The sequence below is a fragment of the Corvus moneduloides genome, chromosome 8 (assembly GCF_009650955.1).
Source record: "Corvus moneduloides isolate bCorMon1 chromosome 8, bCorMon1.pri, whole genome shotgun sequence".
In the NCBI taxonomy this organism is placed as follows: domain Eukaryota; kingdom Metazoa; phylum Chordata; class Aves; order Passeriformes; family Corvidae; genus Corvus; species Corvus moneduloides.
In genome coordinates, this window is record NC_045483.1 from 9,083,357 (window position 1) to 9,107,876 (window position 24,520).

The 24,520-nt window shown below is 38.6% G+C and overlaps 1 protein-coding gene across 4 annotated transcripts in view; it reads right to left on the reverse strand.

Moving 5' to 3' along the window:
• The window catches only part of VTI1A (vesicle transport through interaction with t-SNAREs 1A), a 260,912-nt gene that overhangs the window by 101,030 nt on the left and 135,362 nt on the right, over positions 1–24,520 (reverse strand). For all 4 annotated transcript variants that reach the window (XM_032116804.1, XM_032116803.1, XM_032116806.1 and 1 more), the window contains one exon: positions 69–139. In XM_032116804.1, the coding sequence (XP_031972695.1) occupies positions 69–139 (71 nt within the window). The remainder of the gene's footprint in view (positions 1–68; positions 140–24,520) is intronic.

Sequence of the window (24,520 nt, forward strand, 5' to 3'; positions counted from 1 at the left end):
GCATGCACAAAGAACTTGCCCAATGCAAATAAAATGCAGAATCAGCAATTACTTATTATCGAACTTACCCTTTCCCGAGCACGCTGTATCTTCTCTCTGTCATGGCTGAGGTTTTCAAGCATCTCCTGTCCAATCTGCTCTGCATTAAAAAATTAAAATGTAAATCATGAAAAATACAGCTTGTGACTGCAAGGCCCTAAAATGCCAAGTTAGATTGTAGCAACAGCATTTAATACATGTGGTAGCCTAATCACTCCTCCTAACTGCAAAGAGGAATACATCATTATACTAAATATTAAGTTTTTCAAGCAACATAAAAATGAAGAAGCAAATCAAACCAGAAGCTATCCCTCTACAGTCTCTTGAGGTTGTCTAGGCCCTGGGAATTGATGCTGACCTTTGATTTATGAAACAAAGGCAAGAACACTTTCAGACTTGCTCTAGGTGCTGGGTGCTCATACTTCCTATCTACTCCTTAAGCCCAAGGAAGTCAGTAAGCCTTTGCTTAAACACCAGCCATCCTTGTACATCTAAAGACACTGAGAAGTCATATTAGAAGAAAACCACTCTCAGTGCCTCTCAGCATTTACCATTGATGCTTAAATGAAAGCTTTTTCAGGCTCAGCCCAGTTACTGGTGTCTGCTTTGCTCCACCACGGACTGTTTCTGGCTGGCTTAGAGATAGGCTGTAATCTCCTGATGTTTTCAACAGCAGACAGACACATTAATTTATAGTCATCACCGTTTGTTTACACAGGGGTTGTTTGCTTCCGCAGCTTACGCTGAACCAAAGGTTGCAAAATTATAGTGGAGAGGCCTCAAGATATGGTACAAAGACAACACAAGATGCCAAAACTTTACTCTTCAAACAGCTTCAATCAAATGCTTCTCTAACACTGAAATATTAGCAGCAAGTATAGAGAAGAGATCTTAATCTTCAAAGCTCCATAGAAATATTAAGAAACCCTCCCTGTATTTCCCCGAAGGAGAAAAATAAGTTAAATCATTCCCATTTTACAGAGGGGGAAGCAGGCAGAAGGAGCTGAAGCAGCTGTAGCTTTGCCTCAGGATACGCAGCACGTGTGAGACAACCAGCATTTCTGTGCACATTCATTTAGGGTACTTAGCAGGCTTACCAGAGATACGCACCAAAACAGCAAAACTACAAAAACATGGGGTTTTTTTCCTAGACAACAAAAAAAATGCCTTGCTTTTGTTCTGGTGAGTGAGTGGGATCTTAAAATGTCATTATTCAGGGAGTCTTGAGAAAATGGATCATTAAAAATTCACCCATATGTTAGTAAACATGATTATGATTTTTTTTTTAATTGATACAGTCCATTTTTAAGGAACAATCCAAAGTAGAATCGCCTTAAACTTTAAAAGTTTGAGACAAGCAATGTTATTTTTAAATCCATTTAACACAAGGCACAGAGTCTGCCAGATAAAGTCTGAGGAAATTCATTACATATATATTTTTCTATCAGTTGCCAAGTACAGTACAAGTAAGATAAATATTTCCTCTGACCACAAATTGACATCCTCATTATGCTATCTTGTCCCTCTTGGCTTGCTGCTCTTTACTTTTAGCTGTATATACAATGCCTCCCAAAGGTGAAATGTGGTAAGATACATGGGTTTGGAGTTAGAAAGGCGGCACAGTGCAGTGCAGTTACACAAATGGCAGCCTCAGAAAGTGATTCACGAGAGCCTTGCCTATGTTTGCATGTCAAAGGACTTACAGGATGGAACTATTCTGAGCTTTTCCTCATTAAAGCACGCAAAATACTGTAATACACAGATACATGTCTTCAATGCAATCTAGGGGAGAAAAAAACAATGCAAAATCCCTTAAAAAGAAAGTGGGGAAAAAAAATCAACAAATTACTAACCTAGTAGCATGAGGTGAAATGATAATAAATGTATTTAGTACTAAAAATTATATGTATGTTTGCAGACATAAAGGACTATGAGGTGCAGATTTTCCTTCAAAGGAATAAGTATAAAATACATGGCTAAAATGGTTTGGTATCTCATGAACAAAGTTCAAAAATATCTTTGTAGGAAACAGTTTTATTTTTATTACACCAATTTTAAATAAGTTACTGTGGGGTTTGTTTTTTTTTTCATCTTCTTCCTGTCACTGGCAAGTTCACACTCTTAGCTTTTTATAATGATTGAGTTTATTTTCCAACCATCAATGTGACAGCAGCATCAACTGTAAGTGAGGGTAAAACACCGTCACTTTGACGAATAGTGTATTTTCCTCTCATTGTCGATGACTGAAGACATCAATAAATAAGGAAGGAGAGCATGTCAGCCAGAATATCACAGAATGAATTGCTGATATGACACTTAGGGATTAAACCTTCAGCCATGAAGTTCAACCTAGCAGAGGGGTCTGAGAACTGAGATAGTTGCGTTTCTTCCCAGCAGCCTCTATAGATAAATAATTGGACGGATCATCAATTTTACAGGAGCAGCTTTACTCTACATGCACTTTCGTTGATGATCTTTGGCCCTTTTTGGGCTAAAATAACAACATAAGTTGAACAAAGAGACATGATGGAGGTAACAATCTCACAATAAATTTGCGAACATAAATTGACACCTTTATCCTCTTCATATCCCCATTCTACTCCGAAAATTCATTGATGACAGTGAAACTTGATTTTTATCTGGAAGGTCAAGGCAGTCAAACAAAAATATTATTAAACAAAGAAAATAAAGACTTCTCAATGATATGAAGACATGTCTCTTTACTCGGTTTGCAACTGGAAGTACCTGGGACTAGGAAAAATGTAGCATTAGCCCACAGTACAGCTAATTACAAGCTTGATATCATTGCTATCTCCTTGCTACCATTTTTCAAGTTTCCCCACAACTCTGATGTTTTCCTGCCAGTTAAAACATTCATCTATGTAGCAGATTTGTGCTTTTAGTGCAAGGATGCTGTATAGATCTTTCCAGCCTACTTATAATGCAAGTCATTGATGAAGCTACTACAGTTATGTGAAAAGGTCAGGTTTGTAAGATATACTGTAGTGCAGATGCATGAATTAAGACCAATACACAAACTGAAGGGTGTTGCCTGTTGACAGTAATGGTGTTATTTCCATAGAATCTTAACAATGTCAATTATTTGGGGATTATGCCAACCTTTCAGTTGTTTTGTATGGACAATGTTTAGTACAGTGCACTCCCAAGTCCTACCAAAGACTGAGTGGTGCTGCCTCTTCTAACTGAAATTCCCAAAGAGATGCATAAAATTATGTTCTAAAATTACAGCTAAACTGTGAGAAGCAGAAGGGTGAATGCATTTACATCATTATTATCTGTGTACTGACAGAGGGCAGGAATATTCGATAGAGCAATTATCTCAGTCTTAAACAATGCTGTGATGGCCAGGAAAAAAATATTTCTGAAAACGTACATAATATTAACAAGCATCACCCTTAAATTGTGAATGCTAAAATTCACAGCTCGAAATGTATTCTGCCCTAAAGGTGTTTGAATAAAGTATGGGAAACCATCCTCTTTAGTGCCGAGCACTTCAAAAATGCCATGTTGTGAGTCCAACAAAAATGGTGCCTGTTTCTATGAGACTGTGTTATGCAAGAAAAATGTAACATTTCTTATCCTAAACCACTGAAATTAATTAGAAGAATAAATACTCTTTCCCCACCTGAAGAAAAAACAGCACCCCCCACCCTAAAACCCAACTTCCCCCTTCATATGTGCACAAATTGGCACATGGTTTTCAACTTTTATGTTGAGATAAACCCAAAAGACAATGATCACTTCTAGCAATGCTTTGCACTCCTGAATAAGCCCTTTCTTTGGAATTTGCCTGTAACCTGTATGCAGTATTTATTTATACCTACAAATTGTAATTATTTAATACGTGGTCCACAGAGCTTGATTTCTAATACCTACACACACATCAAGGACGCAAAATAAGTTGTGCTTGACTGGTTTTTCTTCTACTTTTTTTGCCTCCAGCCATTTAAGAATTTATGTGCTTTATCAGCTAAACTGATTCTGAAAGAGTTTTTTCTAATCACTCAAGTCAATAATACTTCTTTCCCCTAAGAATGACTAATATATTTACTCAAGAGACAGGAATGACATGGAATGAGCCTTCCAGGCTTTAGAATAAACAAGCATGCATTTTTATGAATTTTGAAGACAGACTCCCCATTTTCCTTTTCATACGAAAAATAAAATAATCCAGCATAGTTTATAGAGCACTTTTTCTCTCAAAGTGTACCCTGTGTGTGTGCATATATATGTGTGTGTATATACATATATATACACATATATATATGCAAGTGTCATAACATGCAGCAGATATCTCGATATGATTTAAAATACAAAAAAAGCTTAAAACCAACCAAATCACAGAGAGGATGGCTGGAAACATGATTTGCCCAATCTCATCATATATACAATGCATGCATCTGAGCTATGTAATTAGAGGTTGGAAAAGACAAATTAATTTACACTGGGAAAAGCAGAAGATCATGATGAAAATCAAGATGGCTGTTCTACAGAATCATGAAATCCACCAAAAAACCCCACTGTGTGTTGATCAGAGAAGGAATGGAGAACAGTTCCAGGCCGAGATCCTCAGCCCTGCCTAGTGAGCAGTGCCATTTGGGGAGTGCAATTGTGTATTGTCTTTACACGGAGACATCCCATGCTCTGAAGATGTAGCAATAGTCTATAGAAGATTTTTGGAGACTATGCTGACACAGGCTGGGACTTTTTTTTCTAAAAGCCACTCTGCTTTGGACGGGTTAAAAGTTTTGATTTTAGGAGACTAGGATAAATCAACAGCAGTGTCTGGGAAAAAATGCTAGAAAGTGTTAAAAGCTCGCTGTTCAGAGGTGACAGCAAGCAGATTTACAAACTTGGAAAATATAGGTTGCAGGAGTTGAAGAATTCAGGGCTGAGTCAAACACCTTATGCATCTGACAGCAGAAAGTTAATAAAGAAAGTGATGACATATCTTGAAGTATAGGGACACCAGTAAAAGTCCAATAAATTCCCCAGTTCACAGCTGACATATATTAACATCGAACAGCTGATATAATTAGAAGCAGAAGGATTTAGATCATTAAGGTTATTAAAAAACAAGAACATGTTAATACAGATAAATGAAGGATAATGTAACAGCCATAAGCCAATGGAGAGACAATTTGTAGAGCATTTACAGAACAGTGAAACATGAGTTAGTGCTCAAATGCCTCGAGAGTCTGCCATGAAGATGCTAATCTGCATGCTGCTAAGTGGTCACTTAACACAATAAAATAAAAATTAGCTACATTTTATAGGGATTAGTTGGCTTCTTCAGCAGAAGCAAATGCCATACAAGTGGAAAGAGCACTGGCAATCCATCGCATTCACCAAGGACATCCAACTCTTCCAGAGCTGTCAGAAGCTCAGTTGCAAGAGAGGATAAAAGAAGTTGCCCAGTCTTACTGTGGAAGCAAGTAACATCTAAGAATACCTCCCAAACTTCCAAAGTCCAAGATGTCCACCAAAGTAAAAATACAAACATTTCTCAAATGAAAAGGTCTCCCTATAAGCTATAATAGATGTTCATGAAATTATTTTTATTGGCCAAGAGCAAAAAGCGTTGCTTGATACTGAGGTCAGGGAAGCCAGAAAGAAAAACATCCAGAACACCTAATCAGAATTCAGTCTTTGTGCTCTGTTCAAAATAAAGAAGAAAAGATATTTGAGGAAGGTGCCACATGCCTTTAAGAACAAACTGGGAGCATTTCATAACCAACACCTCCCATGGTCCAGGCCTGGCTTGTCCTTCCCCAGTAAAAAAAAAGGCAGATGAATGGGAAGAAAATAGGATAAAGAAAGAAGAAAGATGATATATGACAGACCTACTAACTTCACCTCCAGTTGCTTTTTCTATTTCTAAAGTTTCATACCTTTTCTGAAATTGTAACTTCCATCAATCTGCTGGTAAAAAACAACTCATTTCTCACTAACTGATGTATTTTTTTTCTGTCTACTCCCATCACCAATCTAGCTGAGCTCCCTTACTAACATCCTCACAGCAACACTCACAGGAGGTGGCAGACTTTGATTCTGCTGAGCACTTGTCTCCATTGAAGGCTGGCCATTGTTCTTGCCATGCCCCAGCCCAGCAGTGCTCGTCTGCTCCAAATTCCTCCCATTGCATCTTCCTCCCCTACCCTCTTCCTTCAAATAAGTTCTAAGGCAAAGAGAAATCTTTCCTTAGTGCATCAATAAGTAAACAGCTTGCTACCCCCATTTCAATCACCAGTAACGTAAACTTGGGAGCCAACCCTCAGCATCTTCTTTTGCTACTACTTTTAAGTGCTCCCAGGATGGAAGAAGCCCCTGCTTGCTCTGAGCTTGGTGCAGGAATGGGTGATGTTTCACTGCAGTACTGCCAGTCTTGAACTTATCTGAAAGTGATTTAGCAGGGGAGAGTATTAAAATCCTGATTGCATCTAAATTAAGTTGCAGAAATACATCCTCTAAAACTTGAGTCACAAACCATCACTTAATTAAACTTGTGACTCCAAACAGCACCAAGATGACACAATGGTGATCTTTGGTTCATCTAAGGCTGGATTAATAATCATTATTTAATCAAAAGTGCTCCACCATCTACCCAGTTTGCTATAACCTCAGAGCAGTACAAATAATTACTCTGGACTCCTCATTACTGGTTATTTTAAAGACTTAAAAACTGCAGGCAGAGAGTTGGCAACTTAAACTCCTGCACTGATCAGCTTGAGGCTCATAAAGTTGGCCCTGTCTCTAGAGCTGATCCACTCTTAAAGCAGTAAGTGCACTTCAAGACACAGAGCTAAGCACAAAATAGATGAGACAGCCTATTAGCCAACCAGCAAATAGAAAAAGAAGTTACATTAGGTTTTCAAAAGAGAAGAAAATGTGTTGAAATTCTGAAATACGTTTTAAAATTGAAGAGTGGAGTGAGAATTTTTTTCAATCTTATTTAACTACACAAAACCACAGTATATGACATTTAGGTAGTACAGTGATGAAGAACAAAGACTGCTAGTTATGTCTGTAAGCACTGGAACAATTTATTTTTGTTTCAAACTGATTCTTTATGACCCATTTATGTGGCTTAAACTTCTCAATAGTAACAAGAATGTTTTGCAGTGTCTCCTCTGGACATCAGAAGACCTATGAGAAGAATATATCCTTCAGCTGTTTCAATCTGAGAAAGTGCTCCTTGAAGCAAAAAGCAAAGTCAACATCAGAAAGTAAAGCCAGAGCCAAATAAAATTACATTTGGGTTTGTTCAGGTTTCTCCCAACATCCTGATGTACCAGATTTATCTTGAATCTACAGGCCAATTAGAAAGTCAGGAAAGCTGGCAACATAAACAAGAAGTCTATGCCTGTTTGATCTTTAATACTTCCATGGAGCTAAAGAGTGTTTTAACCTTTCTTGCACTGTTCAGAAATTCATTTTAAATGTGAATGGAACTATCTCCTGCTGTATTCACATTCATATTTAAACAATGAAAAACAGAAATAAAATAGCACCCAGACATTAGAAAAAGAAAACAAACCTAGAAAACGATTAATAAATAATGCTTAAACTCATTGACCAGTGCAGTCGTCTGTACATAAAGAAAGTATTCTGTAAACAGCGTGTGTATATAAAAAACCCCATATATATAAACTTTCTAAAACATGGTAAAGCCCACAAAGCAGGTGAACAGCTCAGCAACCTCGGAGCTGGCTTCAGTGCAACTCACTCTTTGAATACGAATTAGCAGTGGGTAATCGCAGCATATTTATGAGGCCTTTTGCCTGGTCCTTCTCTCCAGTGAATGCTGTATTATTCATTGCGTGTGCCCTGACCCCAGTGCGCTCCTGTTCTGACAAATCATACTTGATTAAGACAAATCTTTATTAGTTAGCTAGTCAACTTCCCCATTTATCATTTGCAAATCTCATTCCCTTTTTCGGGTACAGTAAAAAAGTAACTGAAACCGAAACCATTTTTTCTCCGTAGGAAATGAAATGCTTGTTACAGCCAGTAAGTGCAAGCAGAAGCCTAGAAGTCAGTAACAGATGACAAAACAAAGGTTTAACAGGCATAAATTACAAATGGGGCAAAACTCTAACACAACAGGGTGTCTTGGATAGGCTGAGGAAACATTAATTAGCTTATCCTTTCAATGTTTCCCATTTTTTTCACAAATTTAATCTCTCAAAATCTAAATGTCATAAAACGAAATGCATTGCAAAGTCGGAGGATGAAAGCATCAAAGTTTAAAAAATAATAATAAAGAGAATGCTGAGGAAGGTTATTGTTCAAGGTTTCTACCAATCCTAAAAAAACACCTGTTAAAAGGAAGAAAAATGAGTACCAAATTACTAATGAAGCTTTAGTTTCCCTTGAAATTGCATTGTCTCTCTAAAGAGGTGGCAATTTGGAGAGGAAAAACCCCTTTCAAGACAATGTTAGTTTATTAATTGGGTAATTTACAACTAGAAAACCATGTGATGTGCAATGCACAACAGTTTTGCTTGCAGAGAACGATGTTTCTTCTACCAGGACTCTGGCGATCTGAAGCAGCTACTTGGAAGTGGAGGGACAAGGGACAGAGGGAAGGGACAGTCTGTAGCTCATTGGGCTGTCTCAGTTCAAGTTCCAGCTCTACCCCAGAATTTTATTCTCTGGAGGGATCTCTAGGAAATGCTCACTTGGCTGTATTTTTGTTTGGTGATGAAGTTTAGTAGATTGTGCATTTTATTACATTTTGAATCTTGGTTATCTACATTGTGATATTTATACTCATCAGTTAGAATCTGTGTTCATTTGAAATATACAGCAATTAAAAAACCTGCACCTAAAGGACAAAACATCAAGATAAACATCTCCGTGCTCCTTACCCAGCACACTCCTTACAGACTCCAGTCTTCCTCCACTTACACCTTCCCATCTCAAGCCATCTTTCCTTTGTTTTATTTGTTTGTTTTCTTTTTTTTTTTACCCTGCAGGACTAATGCAGCTATGGATTCTGCTGCTTTTTCACACACATGAGCTAAGTGCTAGTTATTTCCATCTGCAATGTTGCCTTTGATTACACACAGAGCAATGCTGAGAAAACCACTCCCTCACTAAACCCACAGCAAGGGTTCAGAGGGAACAATGAAATATACTCAATGGCCTGGCAAATCAGTGTTATCAGGAGGTACACAAAAGGGAAAGAATCCAGACTGATTTTAAAATCCTGGCTGAATTTGCAGGACTATGTGTATATATACGTGTATATATATATGTAAAATTAAAAAGTCTCTGCTCTTGAACTTGTTAAACAAAGATATTTCTTCTGGAAATTGCTGAGATGGAAAAATAGACTATCCCATAATAGAATTTTTACAGCACTCCTCAGAGCAGACTCATATTTTAAGGATCAAGTTAAGCTCTTCAGATGGTGTTTCAGAGGTTGACTTATATGGGACCTTTATTGCATATAGACACAATTTGTTTCTAAGGGATCCCTGCTAGGAAAAATTGTTGAAAAACCTGATTTTTCAGTAAGTGCCTAAGATGACAAGTGTGATTTCTCCTGATGGAGCAACCCAGCAACACTTATCAATACTTTTGGCATCTATACATTAGACTACCACAGTATGATTTGACTTAGGGCAGACCTGGAGATTTCTAAAACCAAACTGCTCCAGAACAAAGCATTTTACTGCATGGGCAGCAGCTTTTGCTGGGATTCTCCCAAAGCAGCTGCCTGGAGTGCTCCAAGTGCCATCCCCGCTACTGGGCATGATCTTTGGGTCCCAAAGATTCGGATCTGGGTTACCAGAGAGGCTGCTTCTTGCTCTTGGGTGCTACTTGAACTGCAGCCAGGGCAGACATGGGCACTGGAGGTGCCGTGAAGAAGCGTTGGCAGCTGAACGGTCTCTGTGGGGATGTCCCAGGTTTGGGTGACATCTCCCCTCTCTCCTGGTCTGCCAGACTTATCAGCATGCAGGACATGCTGCCAAAGGCACAGGTGGTCTGCTGTGGGATGTCATTAACAAATTTGTGGTACTTGTTGTCAGGCCACTGTTAGAGTTTATTTGTGTGCATGGTCTATATGCTGCAGACAGAATGAATTTAGTACAGGTTTTTTTGCTGTACCTTATTTCTTCATTTCTAGAAGACAAACATGAGTAAAACATTATGCCTAGCAGCCCTTAACCCATACAGTAAAGAGACAAGTAACTGGATTTTCCGTCATGCTCAAAGATCAAGAACACAGGGAGGCAAGGTCAGATCTGAGAATGGACCCCGGACTGCTGTGTTCTGTATTTGAAATGGAAGTCATGCCACCTATGGGCAGGTACCATTCAGCCCTCTGAATCCTCACTGACGTTACAGACCCGAGCCCGTGGCCATTTTCACATTTTAGTGCTGGTTTGGATGCCAGTAAAAAAAATTAATAAATTGATCTTGCTGAAATTTCTTCAAGCAATCTTTAATGTTGCAAGATAGGAATTTGAGAGAACAGAATTGTATTACGGGCTCAGAGACTACTGTACCCCTGCTAAATACTTGTGCCCGCTTCCCTGATTCTAAAATGGGTGTGAAGGAATCCACATTGGTCAAACACAGTATGTAACATTAAAATAATCATTTTTCTATGGAAGGCATTTAAATACTGCACTTAGCTTCTTATATATTCATTTTCATTACAACCACTAGTTTGAATACCATTTTAATTGAAATAAAAACAAGATTAGAAATCATTTTAAAAATGGAATCTGAAGTGGCCCACTGTCCTCAACTACAGAACATTATATTTAATCTAATAAGTGGGTTTTAGATTATTTGAGCTCCAAAATATAATTATCCCATGATCTACTGAATTGGTAAATTATTGCAGTATGACAATTTAATGCAAACACCCAGTTTACAAACATAACTTTGCTGGAAATTCTCAAGAAGTGTTAAACTGATGTCAGTGTCTCAGTAATTTCGCAGTTTAAAAACAGTTAGAAATGTAATGACTACACTGCACTTGATTAAAGCATTTACAGCTCTAATCAAAAACTGACAGCAAGATCAAAGATGTTAACTTAAATCTCTCTTCTAATTATGTTTAAAATGCCACACCTCAGGCCTGTCTCTCCTCTTCTTTTTCAAACCAAATTCTGCTTAAGAAAGATCTAACACTTCTTAACAGTTCATTATCCAATAAAACTATTCAAAGCTTAAAAGCAATCTACACAATTAGTCAGGACCTCAGGGAGTCCACCGGTAGTCTTTATTACAGGGCTTCATATTAAAACACCTTAATTATATTTGTCAAATGGATTTCATTAAAACCCATCGTCACTTTAATTTTCATATTTTGACAGTGCTGGCATAGCATTATTACCACCTGCCAAGCTACGAACTACAACAAAATTATCAAATTCCTTCAAATACCAAGCAGTTTCTTTTTGTACCTGACCAATGATTTCCCTCTTTTTGGTGAAAGCACCATAATTAAGGGGAATAATTAAAATTTCATATTCAAGCAGCACACAAGCAAGCTAAACATACAGTGTATCTGTTGCAGGTGTGTAAATAAGAACCTATATGTATACCTGGTTGCCAGGAGCACATAACACAAAGGTAGGACACATATACTGAAGTGCTTCTGAATAATAAAGCCAAGACATCAAACAGAATGCACTATTATTTAATCAAATGACAACCATGAGGATTTGAAAGCAGAGGACATTTTAACTTCTACTCATTATACTGTCATTTCAACATAACAGATCTGGGGATTATGACCATACATTGTAATCACAGTTTTATTTTAGATTTAATCCATGGAGGTTCCACTTGACTTTAGACAATCACATTGAAATATAATTAAAACAAAATTGTTCATCCTCTCTTCATACAGTAAGTACTGTGACAAGGGTTTCTGATATTTAGGATACATTTCCAGTGCAGGACATACCAATTGTTGTTTGATTATTTCTTTATACTCAATGCCACAGCAATTAACGACTTTAGATAATTATCAATAATATAAAAGGTAGGTACCAGCATCTGTCATGCAACACAGCTTGGGCTGTTAACATCATGTGAGATACAGAAATAAATTATTTCTTCTTTTTTGTTATCTGAAATACTGTACAGAAAATTGAAACAATTCATCATTATTGTGCATATATTTACTGAGCTAAATTCAAGCCTGATTAACTCCATGTTCTTCAGTGAACATGTGTGTGAGATGACTTTGGCCCACAACAGATAAAACAATGGCATGCAGATTGCAATGGGGAAAAGAACAGAGAATTTTCCTTTCTTTCATATAATCATAGCAAGAAATAAGAAATTAAGAGGTTTCTGCCATATGTCTACCACACTTCACTGCTTTGTACAAAGGTCTCAAGAGTAATGATCTCCGTGTGTTATGAATATTTTAAGACTTATTAAATGTTCTTGGATTATTTTGAGTAAAACTATGGGATTCTAAAGAACTGGTTTAAATGACAATCAAATATTATTCCTACTTAAGGTAAAATAAAAATTTAATAATTATTTAATGTATTATCAAGGAGGAAAACTTCAACCTCTTTCACATTGCATCGCAAGTTTTAGCAGAGGAATTGCTGAAGATGTGCTGGGGTTTATTTAATTTCTATTTTATTTCTTTTCATTGCTTTAATTGCTTTTGAATTAAAAAGAAATAAAGCAGAGTACTTACAAGCAAGGGACTAGGAGCTGATCACAGATCTCTTGTTTGATTTTTTGGCAAGTCACCTTATTTCTTTTATCCTATTAACTCTATCTGTAAGACAGGGGTAAATAATGTTTCTACTAGAATTCCACTGAAGCAAGCAAATGCCCTCATGCTGCTTCGCTGCTGTTACCGGGACATCTTACAGCAAATAATCAGAGTTTTTTGGTGCCTCTTGTTCAACTTCAAACTACCACGACAGCCTTGGGGGTTTCTCTTAGAAACCCCCTAACACAGACACAATCTAGGAGGTAAGCAGTGTTTTGGAAACAATCCCAGCCCAAAGCAGTGTAGGTTTGCTTCTCCTGACCAGCTTAACACAAGGATGGATGGAGGGATAGGGAAACTTCCCAGATGAGGAGCTGGTGGATGAGGGAACCTCACATGTGCCTTTGACACAACTGGTCAGGCTTCCCCTCTTGAAATCTCCTCTTCCCTCTGCACCCAGGATCCTGCCCTCTCTGTGAGGGCTGTGTAAGGCCCTGGCTTTGGTTCCTTTCCTCCCCACAGATCTGCAGTTGATTTACGGCTGGAAAATCTCATGCACCAACTCAGTTACTATTTAATAAGGGACAGATTTCCCTCTCTGCTATGCTGCCATTTCCTCTCCCATCTCTCTCACTGCTTAGCCTTCAATGCAAATCCAACAGAACACAGCAATTCCTTGTCCCCCAACATGTTTCCACACCATCTATTCTCATGACATGCAACACGATTGTCTTCCTTTCTACCCAGCCTCAACACCTTTTTTTACTCAGTTCTTTTTTTTTAGTCCTTGCTTTTTGGGCAAGCTCTCTGATCTTTCTGCATGACAACAGGAAACAGACTGGTCCCAGCCCTCTCCTTCCTAAAACCTTCTTCTCACCCTTTATATATATTATGACATACTTTTATTTTAGCCTTGACAAAAAAATTATGTACCACCTACAGTAATGTAGAACGTTGCTACAAACACTGTTTTCTAGTAGCATACTGGTCTTTTTCTTTCATGCCGCTGTCTCTCCTCAGTTCAGCACATGAAACAATAGCTACATTCCTTCTGTAGCCAATCCCTTCATGGTCTGATTTCTCCCATTTGCTATCAGCATATTAATTCCTCTCTCAGCTCAGATATCATTCACCTGTTAAATTTTTACTCAAGCATTTCTGCACTTTCTCCCATGCTGCCATGACTGAAAGGAGCTGATCATGAACAACTCATCACCTCATCCCACTCCTACAATCTCCGACCTGACTTCTCTTGTCCATTGATACACCAGGGATAATAATTTCTTCACAGTCCACAGAAATCTCAGGCACAACCATGAACCTTTGTGTTAGCTGAATTTCTTAATGTCTAGTCCCAGATGGATAAGTGATAGCAGAAAATCTAGTGAGCCCATGACAGTATCATCCACGCGGGACGAGGAAGGTACAGTAAGAAACAAGTTAGCACCACCACTTGTCTTCACTATTTCAGAGCAGGTGTGACACAGGGATTTACAATGTACACTGCATTCCTGTCAGGCTTTACCTTCCTAAAGCAAACACTATCCCCCACAAGCTATCAGCAAATAGAATGTAAATCTTGTTGTCATGAGTGAATAATTTATTAAATTGACACTATTACTAATAATTACAGAAGATGTGCCTGTTTTTCACTCCTGACAAACAGGAAGCCAGCCATGTTTCCCATTTCAGCTATGATACACAAGGAACAATTCAAAGTGATGCTCGTCCCTGGCTGGCACGTATTCTTTGCCATTTGAAGTTTATTTGATACAAATGAGGGTCTACAGAACCCTGCTGACATGAAGTCACAAAGAGCATATACATTTATGAATACTGCATTTACTGCACTCTGTATGCGATGTTTGTTAGGTCTCGGGGCTGAAATCACAGCTCTGAATCTATCTTGAAGATGTTAAGGATGCGTTGTGAGCTTTTGCTTTCTCTCCTCCTGCCCCCCAAACAAAACAAAACACCACCACAGCCTTCATGGCTTTAATTATTAAGTTTATATTTTCTGTTTTATCTTAAATCCCATAATGGAAGCAACCAGGGTTTTTTCTGTCTCCTTGTTTCCTTGTTTCTTTCTCTCTTTTTTTTTTTTGGTAATAGTATACTCTCTTGATGTAGGAAGGAAATGTGAAGACAGAACAATCCAGCTGGATTAGACATTTTTGAAACCTACTGCCAGCAGTGAGCTGTCAAAGCCAGCAATCAAATATAACCCTGGCGAAAAAGAACTGGGGACTGCTGTGAGGAGATTTACTTAGAAGAAACTCTCAAATAGTGCTTTTATGTCCTGATTCTCCTCCCCTGCACCAGTTTTATACCTGCTTGTTGTCTCCCCCACCTCCTTGAAGTTACACTTGGTTTACAGTCTGTGGAAGGAATACTTTCTCTATTCCAAAATTAACTGTTAAATTTCTATGGCCTCAGTGCAGAACACCTTGACAAATACTTATTGTTCCCCTCCTAAATCTTAAAATCTATGAAAATGTGGGGTAGCTATTAATACAGAGATCTCTACAATCTGTCCAAGAGTAAAAAGTCTTATTACCTTTTTTTTTTTCAGCTCAGAAGCTGACAAAAGAAGGATGTAACTAGAAGTCAGAAGGACGGGTAAGAATTCACTCTTATGACCTTACTCCCACTTTTCTATGAGACCATAATTGTGCTTTACATTCCATCTTTTCACTGGAAAGCTGTTAATAAGCATCAGGAAAATTTGGTAATAAGCACCATTAAAATTAAAAGACATGAGAAGATACTTTGCTATGGCAGTGGACAGGAAAACAAGACAGAAGTTAAAAGAATTGACTGGAACATGAACACAATGTAGCGAGTGAATCTGGGATATTGAAGCACAGGGTCTCAGACAACCAGTGGGTGCAAAGCAAAGACCAAGACTATGTTGGACTAATTACTACAACAGCAAGATCCTTACAAGGTACAAAAAAAGGTCTTTCTGGATTAAAAGAGGAACAACTACAGAACAGAAGGGTAACATCTGAATTTTTGCCATATCTAGGCTACCAACATGCCTGAGTTTCTCTCCACAATAAAATGAAAGTAATGCTACTTAATTATTTTCTAGCAATGGCATGAAGATTTATTGATTAATAGCAATTTTGAAGCTTTTAAGAACTCTCTGATTCATGCAGAATCTGAATTTTAACGCAACAGTCAAGGAAAAAATAGAATTACAAGAGTGTCCAATTTGTGTGATATGTGTATTCTTTCTGTTGGACAGAAAATCAGCTTTAAGACTGGGGCATGAGGAGCCACAGAAGCCACTGTAGATCTGTATACTGGAAAAAACTTATAAAGAGTCAATTAATAGTTTAGTTTCATAATTTCGGATTTGAAAACTCAGTACCACCTTAAATTTTAACCAGAAGAGAGAATTTATAGAATACTGGCTACTTTCCCTCATTTAAGTTGATCGGCCATTACAGTTAACAACCTTCCCACATAATAGAAATAAATAAAGAATGCTGTATCCATTCTAATTTAAAAACTCTTATCATCATTAAAAACATAGTTGATTTAGTCAGAAGTTCCATCTATTATGTGCTGTAATGATTTAATTGTGCCAATTAGATCTATAGTATTCCTAGAAATGGAGGAGTTGCAGCTGGAGCTCTGCAGACCAGTCAAACAATTTTCAAAGGAGATTCAAAGGTCTGCACCACTCTATTCTAGGTACCTAACTACCTATTCTAGGTAGAAGATTAAATTGTAAAGGAAAAAAGAAGCAGGATTTCAAAACAAGTATTCCAATATGAGAAATAACTCTTCTCCCTGGGTTTTGCTTTTGTAGAAAAGAGAAGTATTTCACCCTCCTATTCCATAAGCAGCTAGAAATGCTCTGCATATTTTAATAATGACATCAAATAACTTGCTAATTCAAGATACTTTAGCCAGCCATGTGTCCTAGTGAGAGACAATGCATGAGACCTTTAAAGTATCTACAATACAGAATATGTTCCTTGATAATGTCATTAAGCCATGATGACATGTAGCAAGCAATTGCTGGCAAAGGTCAATAACCTGATCCATTTATACAACGAATGCCTGTTAAAACAGTGTTTAAAGAACAATCGAATGATTGATGACCATAAGCTCTATGTTGGCCATGATGTGCTGCGTGCACACACGGCGTGCTCTGCAAGCACTCCACGTACCTCTGCTGCTGTGGGGTGGCTGGGAGGGAAACTGTTCTGCCAGAAAACAAACCAAAATGTTTAGACAAAAATGCTGACAACAGTAATTGAGTAAATAGAGGTCTGAAGACACATTTGTGAGCACTGGGCACTAAAAACGTGATGTTGATCTAATTGAGTAAAGCTCAGTTTGAAAATAAGGTGCTCTGGGCAAAACAGGCTGCAAGCACCCCCTAAGCTCCATGTTAGAGCCTGGGGAAAAAAAAGAAGTGACCATTCCATAGATCTCTATCACTCATTTTTTAAATTGTTAATTTTTAATTTAAACTGATACATTAAAATGCAGCTTGATTTGATGCACATTTCAATTTTGCCAGCTCAAAAGCCACTGTCAGAATTCACAGGTCCGATTTGCTGTGTTATTTAAAAAAAGGGGAGAGGGATCATTTCCAAAATATTTTTGTTGTTTTAATCTGTCAGCAACCATCATTCTGTCAACAGAGTGCTGTACACTTCTTAGAATTTAATACCCTTTTCTAAACAGTAATTAACCTAACAGCTTCTTACAAGTCATTTCTCTGCCTCACCAGAAAAGAGTGGTGACTTGTACATTCTGTAGGACGGGAATGCTTCCCAAAATTGTCATACGGTCCCTACACAGAATTAATTCTGTCATTCTAAAGTGACCACATTTCACTTTTCACAAACAAGAACGATCTTGAAAGTCATCTATCTATATATATGATCACAGAAGTCATAACATAAATATGATCCATCCAAAGCGTTTGATATAACTGAAATGGTTCTGGCTTTCATGAGATAAACATGCTGGGACCACATTGTGCTGCTGAAGTGCACCCTTCAATTAAAGAGCATTTCTGCACACAAGCCAGTTCCTCACGGAAGTGTTGATTATAAGTGGCATTCATCAGAATCAATGGTATAAAAATAAGTTCCCTGCCATTTTGCTGCATCCATAAACAGGTGTGGCCTGAGCTTTATTAGGTGCCCAGACAAAACGACACGCAAGGACTGTATCTCAGCATGAGTCACAAAGCAAAATTACAGTTCTGTGCTGCACTTGTGAGATTTCCTAAAATATGTTTCCCAAGTCAGGGGCAGCAGTCAGTGTTGTTGGTTAGTGCAGTCAGGAACTGGAACCACCCCTTCCCAGGCCCCGAAGAACTCCTGCATCATGGTACAACAGTCGGACACGTTCCATGACTGTTCTTAGAGCTCCACCTTTCCTACAAAAGTGCAATTTCTGCACGGCACAGTGAGCAATCTTATATTGGAATTATATTTTAAAAGCATTCATATTAAGAGTCATCACTTCTTCCCCAGTAATCTCCTGTCAGCCACAAAACCTGCTGAAATTGAGCAGAAAACAGTTAAAGCAACAGTGAGTTACACATTGATGACTTTTCCGTCTTGCCCTCAGCACAGATGGAAGTTCAGTCTGCTCCTTAACACACACGTGCCAAACAACTGATAAAAAAGGATGCCAAGGACTCCAAACTTTAAATTTTGGAAGCTAACACCTACTGACCTACTAAAGGAATCTATCCTGTTTCCATCCTGTTTGGCTCTGTACTTGAAGCCTCTTCTGCCTACATTGTTTTAACTACACATACCAGGATGGATTTTTCCTCACAAGGCTTTACAGGCACGTCACAATTTTCACTCCAAGTGTTCAAAGATCTTTCAGCAAGCTAGTCTGTTTCCCATGTCCCTCCATCAGGAAATAAGTTTTCATCTTGCTCCTTACTCTGTGAAAGAAATCAACCTATTTCCCATTTTCTATGATGCAATCCCATTTCCTCCCTTCTGCTGTTGTCCTCCTGTCAGGCTTTTTCCACCAGCTCCTCTTGTGTCCTCCTCTATCTCATCAACCATCAGGTGAATGCAACACGGAAAACTGATGATTTCATTATGAACTGACAAAGTCAAAGACTTGTCATTTACAGATCGGGAATGCAGACGTGGGAATGTTATGGTTCTTCCAAAAGTCAGAATAAATTAGTGACAAAGGTGTATCTCTTGACTTCCAGTTTCTTAAGATATGAACATTGTAGCTTTCAGTTTGTAATTATTTCACGTTCAAGAGGGGGAAAAAAAGCATCATCAGGTGCTAGGAACCTTCCACTCCACATTCTCACATGTTCTTCTAAGATGTTGAAAGAAATCAGGTTTTCTTTTTCTAGTATTGCTGGTACAGAAGTCAGTACCTTTGAATTTTGCCTCCGTAGGAGGGAGAGCAAGCCCAAGCTGGGGCCCAGAGCTGCAGGGGTAGGAGCTTAGTACAGACCACAGACCAAGAACAGCTCAGAGACTTGAAGTGAACGCAAGCTTTCTCTGGGAGGATGTGTTTAGATGATTCTTAACTTCTCTCTACACTAAAGAGCACTACATTTTGTTGGGTTTGATTTTACCCCCACTCTTTTTGGCCTAGGGAAAAATCCACCTTCACTTTATTAATAGTGAATTCAAATGGTTTTTCTGCTGCAATTTAACAACTTTTTTTTTTTTCCCCTGCACAGAGACAAGATAGTCTTCTCTCCTGAATCCTTCAACATATTTGCTCTGCATTATTTTTTCATTCGCAGTTATCCCGGAGGCTCTCAATGTTTAAATAGCTCCCTCCTTCCCATGTAAAGCTGTGCACTAGTATCGATCAACTTAGGCTGGAAGTTACTATAAGGCGTTTTTCAATAATCAGCCAAGCTGTTCAGAGAGTGTCTTGGATATAACCCTTAGGTAAACAGCACAATACACAAGGAACTTTCACTCAGCAAGCACATCCTTCCAATTTTGAGGCTGGCTGCCAGTGCTCCACCAGACAAAGAACTCGATTCTCACTTTCTACTCTGCAGGTCAGAGGCAAAGTCATATTAGCTAAGGATGTCTTTATCCTTATGCATAGCATTTAAGTTTCTTAGGACACTTGTATATTTAAAGATCTCACAGTCATATGTCCTTCAAATAAGGGGTCAGGAAGTAAATAAGCTTTTAATGAGTATAAATTTACTTTTTAATTAAAAAACCCGAAAATAAAATCCCATTCATCTAAGAAGATAAAGGTGTGGCTGTGCAAGAATTTTAGGTTTTACCCAGGTGAAACACCTTTATCAGTGAATTAAGAGTCAATAGGAACCCTTAACTAGCTGAGGGGAGAGGAAGAAGAAAATAATTTTAAGCTAAACAATTAAAAGTAAATCATAGGAAAAGGATGATATATATAAACTATATGTCAAGTAATATCCACACTTATAGAGAGATGAGTAAGTTACTCTGAATTGTTAGGTTTTCATTTAATTCATCCCTGATATAAAAGGCCAGGTTTATTCTATTTTTACATTGCCTCATTAATCAAAAATGGGAGAGAAAAGTGATTGGCATGAAAGCCTTAAAATCATTCATACTTTATGCCTGAAATAGCTACATTCATTGGTTACTTCCCACAGTACTTAATTCTGAAATGAAAAACATAGTGTTTTAATTTCCTCTTCTTAACTGTAAAGCATCAGATTATACTACATTGTTTTTTTAGGTCTGAGAGATCCTTAAAAGACAAGCCTGTGTAAACTAAAATGGCAAAAAAAAGTCTGATGTAAAAATAGTCCTAGGTCGTTGCTTTGCACACTAAAACCAGTGATGCTCACACCCACCAGTGGGCGAAAGATAAACATCACAAAAGTAAATAACACTCTGAAATAGCTGGCTCCTATGAGTCCTGCAGACAGCACAAACTGTTTTGTTGCTTTAAAAAAAGATTATGCATAAGTAAATCCACATGACTTTAATGACAATTTCTGAACGTGTTGTTGGGTCAACATCTGTGCTGGGGAACTAGGGCAGAGCCCCGTGGTGCAGCTGCTCCCAGTGCCCTGCTGGCACTGCCCTCACTGCTTCCCTTTCCTGCTGGACCTGTCCGTGTCCAGGCTGGTTCCTGCCACAGCAGTCGCTCCCTCACTAAGGAGTGAGACAGTCTGTGGTGGCAGGACACAAAAATGAAGGCGAGTGTGGCTTGGCAGCACTCAGGTACCAAAGCTTTGGCGGATCCCCATATGTATTGAATTGAGACACACACAGGGACCCTTGGAAAGCTGAGGTGGCCCACATTCAGCCTTCTCCACATCTGACAGATGGCTGAGGAGCACAGCACTTACCTCTCTGTCTCCCCACAGAGCACCATCTTAACCATCAAGAATGAACAGGGTTACAGCAACTCAGGAAAATTCTTGTACAATGGCAAATGCAATTCAATGCAGGTAAACGCAGGATGAAAATTGTAAGACAAAAGATTCCAAAGGAAAGCCAAGACATTAGGGGAAAGTGTTCAGAGGCATAATGATTGAAGAGAGATTTAAGTGTCCTCCTGGGTTATGAAAGTCTTAAGCTAATGGATAACGGGAGTGGGAAAGTAATGCTGCACAGTGAGCTGCATGCCTAGAGGAATAAAAAGCTAAAATTCTGGTGCTGACTGCCACATAAGACTGACTGGAAGCCCTGCCTATAGTACTGCATTGTCTTGATGCACATAAATTAATATTTTCAAGTAAACTGACAAAATAGGAGGAGGGAGAGAGAGCCACCTGAAACACAAATTCATATCTTATAGCCTGCTCTGGCCAGCTGTGTACCACACAGAAGCTGCAGGTCACCACCACACTGCTGATATTTTCCATTTCTGGCCATATTCTGTGAGAGTGCAGATGGGATTGCAAAAGAGAAGTCACAGAAAGGATCTCCACAAGGTCATTCAGATACCTTTACTATGAAGGTATGCTACATGCTCAAGGGCAAGTAAAGTGCTGGAGTCTTTCATAAAATAGATTAAGAATATTCGAAGGGTTGAAGGGTGGTAGAGGCGGTAGACAGAAAGGACAAACAGACAGTGATTATAATGTCCACATACATTATAGCTTTCCTTATTCTTAAAAACAGAACAAACCAAAACACGTCAACCAACCAAAGATGGAAATTTAGCTAAACACCTGCTTACGACATATCTTGAATTATGGGAGGTGATGTGCATGTCCGATGCTTTGAGACAGTAATTAAACAAACCAAGAAAATAACATCACCAATGTGTCCTGCAACCTGGGAAACATTTAGCATAATTTGCAAGAGGGAAAAAACTTCTGTGGTAAATACAAATTATAATGCTCAACTCTTTAAAACAGTGTTAATTCAAATTATTTCAGGACATGATTGTTATACAGCGTAATTTTACACTTCAGAATAACATCAGCACAGTCCCTTGGGGAGCTGCAGCCAGAGCTTCCCCTGAGCCTGGCTTGCTCATGCAGTGCACTGTCTGTCTCCAGGTCATCCTGAGCTCTTACTCAGGTGCCTCCCCAGTACAGGCTGGACTCAGAGACACACAGTGGCTCAAAATGCTGGCCCATCACCTTTACAAATTAATTTGTTCAGATATGCTGCGTAGAAACTTAAGTCTTGGAGAAATTAGTGTAGCATCTGATTTAGCACTTTACATGATACAAAATCTTTGTCATGTCCCAACTATTGTGAATCAAAAATTGATTTGTTTCTTCTAGAGCCAATCTCAAATTAAGAGAGAAAAACATAAAAATTTTTGAAAAGAAATGAAACCTCACACATTTGTGGGATCTTTGCCAGATTTCTGTGCAGCCAGAGAGGGACTTAAGGCAGAAAAGACAGTTCTAAGACCATTCCCCAAGGAAGTTTCTGAAAATCAAGATGCTGCCTTTAGTTATCAAAAATTAGATCCAAGTTCAACTGGTGCAAAATTTGAAGCTAGAAACGTGCAATCTGTTTGAATCTGATTTAAATTTATTTAATTAGTTAATCAAAATACAACCACACCCCTTTGTCATTATTTAAAGTAGACCATAAGCCACAGCTCAGCACAAAGCTTTGCAACAGGGATCTGAGCTCTGAATTCTCAAACTAAGTCAACCTAAAAGGGCAGTCAGTGGGTGAGGGCACCTGTGTTAAGGGATACCATTCTTACTTTTCCCCCGCCTTTTTTTTTGTTCATTAATCCCCTGTAGGTCCCATGGGTGACTGGAAGAACATGTCAGGGTTCCCTGCTCAGCACACCCCTAACAGGCACAGAGCATCCTGCCCATTCCCTACACTCAGTGTCCTGGGCACTTCCCTCCATCCTGCTGAACCACCAGGACCAACAGCTACAGGCTGTAAGTTTCCATCCTGGACCAGAGCTTTCACATGAACCCACCCCACATCCTAACAGGGATCTCAGCCTGGGATCCATCCTGACGTCACCCCCATGGATGGTGGCCTCTGCTCACATCACTAATGAACACCTGGCCCAGCTGCTGGGCTGGGGGAATATCAGGTTGCTGTTACAAAGGTTTGTTGGCAGATAATTTTAAAGAAACATGTTCTGAGAATGTTTTTACAATCTCCACCTCTACCTGTTCTGTCCTAAAATCTGTTTCTCACTATCGCTTCTCTAAAAGACAAATTTTATGTTTCTTTTTTTTTTTTTTAATCCCACTAGAAGGAATCCCCTACTGCCTACACAATAAAGTCAGTCAGAGGCAAGATTCTTTCTCACAGATCTTATCCCTCTAAGCCATCAGACTGACTAAACCACTATCCTTTGATCAATAGGCAGCTAAGTGGGAATTTTCAAAAAAACCTTTAAGCAAAATAAAGTTGCTTCTTTATTACACACAGGCCTTACTCCCCCAAACTAGAAGAGTGGTGGGATTTCTTTTTAAATTTTTTTTTATTTTTATTTTTTGTTCAAAACTTGTTCAGTCTGGATGCAAGACAGGTCCCATCTAGGCAGAGAAAGCACTGAGAATAAGAGAATATTTACTACCACTGAAAAGGGTGATTGCATCAAAGGCTCAGCAAAGTGGCCAACTGTGAGAAATCATGAACCATACACTAAATTTCACCATTTGTTTACAGTTAAATGTATATTAAAAAAAGGTGTCTAATTAACTCTCTGTAAATGTAAATGTATTTTATGTTTAATTAAAAGGATGTGAATAAAAACAGTGGCTCTACCTGCAGCATAAATGGGGGCTGATTCTTTGAGTTCTATTTTAAGCTGTCCATAGTGTCAAAAAAAAAGTAGTTTTGTGTGTGAGACTCAGTTTGGGCACTGGACTTCTGAGATCCTATTAGAGCAATCACCAAGTGTTAAAAAGCCAAAACATCTTTTCAGAGATCACTGCCAGACAGCAAAGAAAATGACTCTCTAATAAAATCGGATCAATTTTCTAGTTAACCTGTCCCAAGTGGAAACAACATAAGACAGGTTCCCAGAGAGTCAGCATTAATGATGGGCCCATGCAATGAATATCATATGCTTCCCTGGACATAACAAAATTGCCTGGGGCAACTTTCATATAAGGGCTGGATTGCAAGTTGTCTGCTTTGCTTCTTTCCCCTTCCTAAGATAGCTCCTAGGGTTTTTTTCCCTTTCCTAAAGAGGTAAGATTTCTCACTGTGCTTAACTGTGGTACAGAATACGTGTTTAAACATACCATGGAAAAAAAAATAACTGATTTACTTAGTGCAGTTGAGGCACTTAAGAGAGCTGGGTTCAGCTCCTGTCTCTGGAGGT